This window comes from Cyprinodon variegatus, unplaced genomic scaffold (genome assembly GCF_000732505.1).
Source record: "Cyprinodon variegatus isolate N-32 unplaced genomic scaffold, C_variegatus-1.0 Scaffold608, whole genome shotgun sequence".
Lineage (NCBI taxonomy): Eukaryota > Metazoa > Chordata > Actinopteri > Cyprinodontiformes > Cyprinodontidae > Cyprinodon > Cyprinodon variegatus.
In genome coordinates this window covers 499,466-505,448 of record NW_015151061.1, presented here as the reverse complement: position 1 = coordinate 505,448, position 5,983 = coordinate 499,466, and the positions used below count along the sequence as shown (strand labels likewise).

The 5,983-nt window shown below is 35.2% G+C and overlaps 1 protein-coding gene across 1 annotated transcript in view; it reads left to right on the top strand.

Moving 5' to 3' along the window:
• The window catches only part of adprm (ADP-ribose/CDP-alcohol diphosphatase, manganese-dependent), a 6,520-nt gene extending 991 nt beyond the window's left edge, over positions 1 to 5,529 (top strand). The window contains exons 2-3 of the mRNA XM_015392828.1: positions 3,388 to 3,507; positions 4,274 to 5,529. Of these exons, the coding sequence (XP_015248314.1) occupies positions 3,388 to 3,507; positions 4,274 to 4,566 (413 nt within the window). The 3' untranslated portion in view covers positions 4,567 to 5,529. The remainder of the gene's footprint in view (positions 1 to 3,387; positions 3,508 to 4,273) is intronic.
• The last annotated feature ends 454 nt before the right edge of the window (positions 5,530 to 5,983 follow it).

Genomic DNA, 5,983 nt, shown 5'->3' with positions numbered 1-5,983 from the left:
AAAAAAAAAAAGGAAATTTCGTTTGGAACAGCTCTAATTTCAGCTTCTTTAAAAGTGCAGCCTTGAAAAATAGTTTAAAAAAAATACATACACCGCAGAGACACAAGTGGCAGCTTGCTCTGTTAATGGAAGACAATCAATTAATGCTGATATGACTGATGTGTTATGAAGCAGTTTTTTAGAGTTCATGTTGTTGGTTCTCTGATGTTCTGAGGGACAGAGTTCCACTCCTGAGCTGCTGTGACTCTAAAGGCTCTTTCACTAAAAGCAGCGAACCTTTTATTAGTTATTGCTGACATTTTTGACAACAACAGAACGATTCTAGACAGGGACCAGCAGGGGCCAGCACCCCTGTAGAGCAGGTCCTGGCCCCTGTTATGGCCCCAAGAACATACACTGCAAAAATTTAATTTTTTTATTGAATCAAATGTTTTGTCCCTTGGATGGAATTTAATGATTTACATTTAAAAGAAGAAGAAAAAAATATCAACCCTGAGTACTAAGTGCCTCATAGCTAATTGTAAAATGGAAAAAACTTTCATTTTACAATTTTTTTTGCTCGAATTAAGAGCAAGTACGCTTATTTTAAGAACGTTTTTATTTATTTCGATCAGTTTTTGCTGTGTAATACTAAAACAATACTAATGATGACAAGAGTTTCTAAAAGAGACCAGATCTAATTAGTCTCTTCAACCATTATAACATTATAGCTTAACCTTTTGATGTATGGATTTATTCTAAAATTTCTTTTTCTATAATTAACTACAATTGTGTGGGTATATAATTATAGCGGTTAATTATAACATACACTGTTTGGAACCAGCTGTGATGGAAACAAGTTTTCTAGACATTGTGGAAAATAAAAAGCATTTAACTTTTGTCCAAAGACATCAATAGACCCCTTGTCATCGGGTATGGCAGGCCGTTTTGACATTTATTAGTTGACTGAATCCAGATGTTTCAAATGGATTTCTCCCTAGTCATAATTAACATCTTTGATATCTGAAATAGCATTCCTCCTAACTAAAATCAATATTTCATATATCTTAAATGTAATTCCTACTAGTACAAATGAGGTCACGTTTCCCATTCATGTGTATTGGGCTTTTACTTACAGATATCTACAGTTACATTCTTCCTATCTAAAACTGAATTCTGACGAGGATGGACTGTAATATCACCTCTCCATAATAAAGTTAATGCTAGTAATAAGGACAATTTCAGATATAAAAAATGAATAAGCATTCTATAAATCCAATTCTTCACCTCAAAAATCTATTTCTGCTTGTAGAAATGTCATTACAGATATCCACTACTTATTTTATGACTAGTTAAATAAGGATTCCAGATATCTGAATTCGAATGTCTATCCATAATGCAGTTTTAGAAACTTCTAAATAAATAACGGGGCTCCGTTTTAACATAGAGTAAGCAGGCTGACTAGTCATATTTCTATCGTATATAGCACTAGAGCATTTTACCTCGGCACAATAACAATATTCCTTATCAGTATTGTATTTAAGATATCACTAATTATATTTCTACCAGTAGAAATGCATTTGTAAGTACTCAAGAATCACATTTTTACTAGTAAGAACTAAATTTTAGATATCTACAAATATTTACCGGTACTTATATTAAGTGGCCGTTTTAACATATATTTACTTGAACGGATATGTATTTCATAAATGTAATAGTATCCTTCCTATCTAAAATAAACATTTCAGATATCTAAATATAATTCTTACTAGTAGAAATGACATCACTTTCCCCCATTCTTGTGTATCGGGCCATTACTTTAAGATATCTGAAATAAAAATAAATTTCAGATCTCCGTTTTGGAAGAAGAAGAATAACTTATCAGTTAAAACACTTAGTTAGACACAACATAAATTTACCATTCACTACGATTTGACTAAAAAAATCTAAACAAGATAACAATAACAAAAAAATTTACATTAAAATTTATAAAAAACATTTTTGGAGATGGGAAAATGTCATTTAGGTCTTTTAAACAAAATAAAATCAAGGGCGACCTGTTTTTCCCTCCCCAAAAATAGTAAACGTACTGAAATATAATGTGTTAAAGGTTAACAATGTGTTTCCTGAGAAAATAAATGCCTTAAAATCCTTTCTGTTTTATCACTCGTCTCTGCCCGATCATCACCGGAAATGGGATCCTACGCTACTTCCGGGAGCTAACTTTTTCGGATTTGGATTTAAACATAAATATAGTGTTTTTAAGTTTTATGTTTTTTGTTTTAACCTTATGCTATATAGTGCGTAATCTAAAGAAAGAAACAACTAAAATGCAGATAAACATAGGTTAACCATATTTTGCCGGACTGCTCGGATGATGATGTCAGAGAAACAGTTTAATGAAGAAAATGTAAAAATGCATAAAAATTGTCTCACAGAAGTCATAAAACATTTGTTAAAGATATGTATTAGCATTATTTAGTGAGTCAAGGATAGAAATAAGTAGTTTTAGTACCATAATTACATTATGTATGGAAACCTGGATGTATATCTGTTGGTGCATGCGCAGGACGGATCGTGCTTCCGGGACGGATCGGATAGTGATAACGCCGTTAAAACCTTTGTAAATAGATGGACAGTTTACCCGTAGAGATGAAAATCTGAATTAACTATGACTTCATCTCTGGCAGCATCCAATAGGGTGCTTACGTATTAATGTCTACGGGGTTTATAGCCTAAATATGTTATGTTGGATCATTTCATATTAAACACAAGTATAGATCCCAGCACTGATCATTTATTTTTGCTAAGAGAGTGATATCTATCCTCCTAAAACTATTGAAACCTCAGAAATGTTCATATAGTGTCAAATTACACTCAGTTAACTTTTTATATTTTATTTAGTGGAAGATAAAAGATCAGTTGTTGTGCTCAACCCGCCTAAGATTACAGCTGCAAGGCTTTTTTTTTAAGGTGTGCCTCTATCAGCTTTACAAATCTAGAGCTGGAAATGCTTCTTTGCAAAATCAAGCTCTGTCAGGTCGGATGGAGAGCAGCTTGTTTGTCTCAAATTTGTTGCCTACTCTATTGAAGTTGGCCTTTCAGGTTTGAACAGAACTCAGCGGCATTTTAAAAGGTTGCTTATTAGTGCATAACTTTAATCTGCTTCAAACTGCTCCACAGCTTTCTCCCTGATCTGCTGTCGCTTGGTCTTAATGATGCTCCTCAAAGAAACGTCTAAATGTTCACGGAACAACTGGATTTATAACGAGGTTATTAACAAGAGTCTCTGCAGGCATTTTGAGTTAAAATGGGTTTTATTAACATATTAGAAGGAGCTGCACAAAGGTAATTTTAACAACCTTATATTAGTTCCCGTCTCTGTGAGTTTTGCTTTTCTCGTTGCAGAGTTGAAGCATCTCAGCCGCTTCACGATGTTCAACGGCGGGTTCAGTCAGGATCAGCTTGACTGGCTGGAGTCTGTTCTGTCTGTGGCCGATGAAAAGAAGGAAAGAGTCATTATTGTCAGTAAGTGAAAACCTGTTTCTAGACTGTGCACATGCCTTTTGTCGTATGGAGCACGCCTCTGACAAGCTACGCCATTGATATCCGCACCTTTTTCAGCGCTGCCATACTGTTTGTCTGCTTTAATTCAAGTTTCAATTCAATTCAGTTTATTTCTATAGCGCCAATTCACAACACATGTCAGACTGATTAAAGTTTTCTATCTAAGGAAGGCGAAGCTACTATGAGAAAAAGCAGAGAGAGCAGAACGTTAGAGATTAAACTAACAGATTCTGCAGAGTGAGAGAATAGAGATAGAATGAAGCAGATTGATGAACAAATGCATGGACTAGTTTCTCTGCATGACCTCTGGACAGGATATTTCTAGTCCATCAGATTGATCCTGCCTTCCAAGCACAGAATGGACTGAACTGCTGAACCAGAGTCAGTGGCGGGTTGTGTCGCACCCCTGCAGTCGCCCCGGGATTCAGTTCTGTCTGTTTGTTTTTGTTTTAAAGATGTTTTGAACTTTCTCACTGACTGTCTCACCTTGAATACTGGGTCCATCTGTCCCGAAATCAAAGTGCTATTTCTGGAGAAACCTTAGTGTGATACACGGTGGTGGCAGTGTTATCCTGGGGTTATATATTTCCACTGAGGGTTATAGCTGTAAAGCGGATCTAATCCTAGTACTAGAACTCCAACAGCTGCCACTTTTTTTTTTTAATGAGTCTGAAAAAGCTGACAGAATCAAGCTGCAGGAGCTAACAGGTTTATTTTCCTTTTAAAGGTCACCTTCCGATCCACCCCGATTCCACCGATGCCGTATGTCTGGCGTGGAACTACGATGACCTCCTGGCTGTTCTTCGCTCCCACAGCAGCGTGGTGTGTTACATGGCTGGCCACGCCCACGACGGCGGCTACTGCCTGGATAAAGACACCGGCGTGCACCACCTAACGGTGGACGGGGTGATCGAAACGCCTCCCGACAGCGACGCCTACGCCGTCGTCTCCGTCTACACAGACAGGATGGTGCTGACGGGGAGCGGCAGGATCGCGGATCAGGTGTTCTTGTTTTCCTGATAGCAGCGTGACTCGGTGCGAAAAAAGGCAGTGGTCACATGATGAGATAAACCGTTTCGAAAGATTCTGCACGTTTTCCGCGTCACTTTATTGGGAGAAATGTACTGAAACGCACTGAAGACGACAACATGTTCATTAAGAATGTGCTGCTGCTGCTCCACCGCCTAAAGGTGGTTACAGTTATTATTTTTATCATAATAATTTCAGAATTTTTAAAATTTAAATAATTATAAATTAAGTCAAAATTAAATGTGTATATTTATTTATAAAAAAAAGTTCAAAGCAATGAAAGTTTCTACGACGATTGAAACTGTTTGCTTTTATCCCAACGGTCTTATTCTGCATTTTAACTATTTAAGATTAATAATTTAGATTAAATTGCCCTTTTTGGACTTAAATTCAAATCTCTTATAATTTACCCTTGAAAATTAAAGCCTTAATATAAAGTTTGCTGTATGCACTTTTTTTTAGCAAGTGTCTAGTTGAATGATGATGCATTCAGGTCATGTGGGAGATTTCCATGCACTTTAATTTGTATTCACAACTTTTCTAGAGAGATAAAACTGAATTGAACTGATTGATCATTTATTGAAAACATCAACTAATGTAGCATTTAAATATTTTTCAACTTGAGTCAAGATAATATAACCCTTAATTTACAGAATTAGTAGCTTAGAGAAGTGATTGAGCTGAAATTGTTCAAAATGTGAATACTATATGTATTTAAGATTTAAAAAAAAAAATTAGGTCTGTAAATATATCCTAGGAAAAGCTCCTCAAAGGTTACAAACATTTCACTTCGTGACCCCAAAAATCCCAAATTAAAGGACTGTTAATCCCCTAAACACACATATAATTACGTAAATTTGTTATTAATATGAAGTATTTCTTTTTTAGGTTGAAATATATTTTTTCTTTGAAAAAGGACATTTTTTCAGCATTTTTTTATTTTTATTGGGACATTTAACTATTTAATGGTTTATTTTACATTGTAATTGATATTTAATGAAGCGTAATAGGCATTACATCACCATAATTGTGAAAACCAGTTTGCGATCCCCCACTTGGTTCAAAAAAAATAAATAAATAATAAAAAGAAAAAAAACTGCTGTAAGATTGAGAGTTTATTGATTGAAAAATGTGTCAACAGATTAACCGACCAGTGAACTGTACATTAATGGTATTGAGTTGAATTGAGAGAGATTTTGTTTTGCAAATTTCTGTCATTAACAATGCATTTAAAATGTGCAATAAATATTTGTTTTTCGTGCAAGACATTCATTGGTGTTTGTGACTTTTTTTTCTAAATTAAACTACTAATCAAAAGAAATATTGCTAAATGAATGAGTTAATTAGTGGGGAGTGTCACCTAGTGGTTAGAGCAGCGAGCTTGGGCTCTGGGAAGGTTGCAAGTACC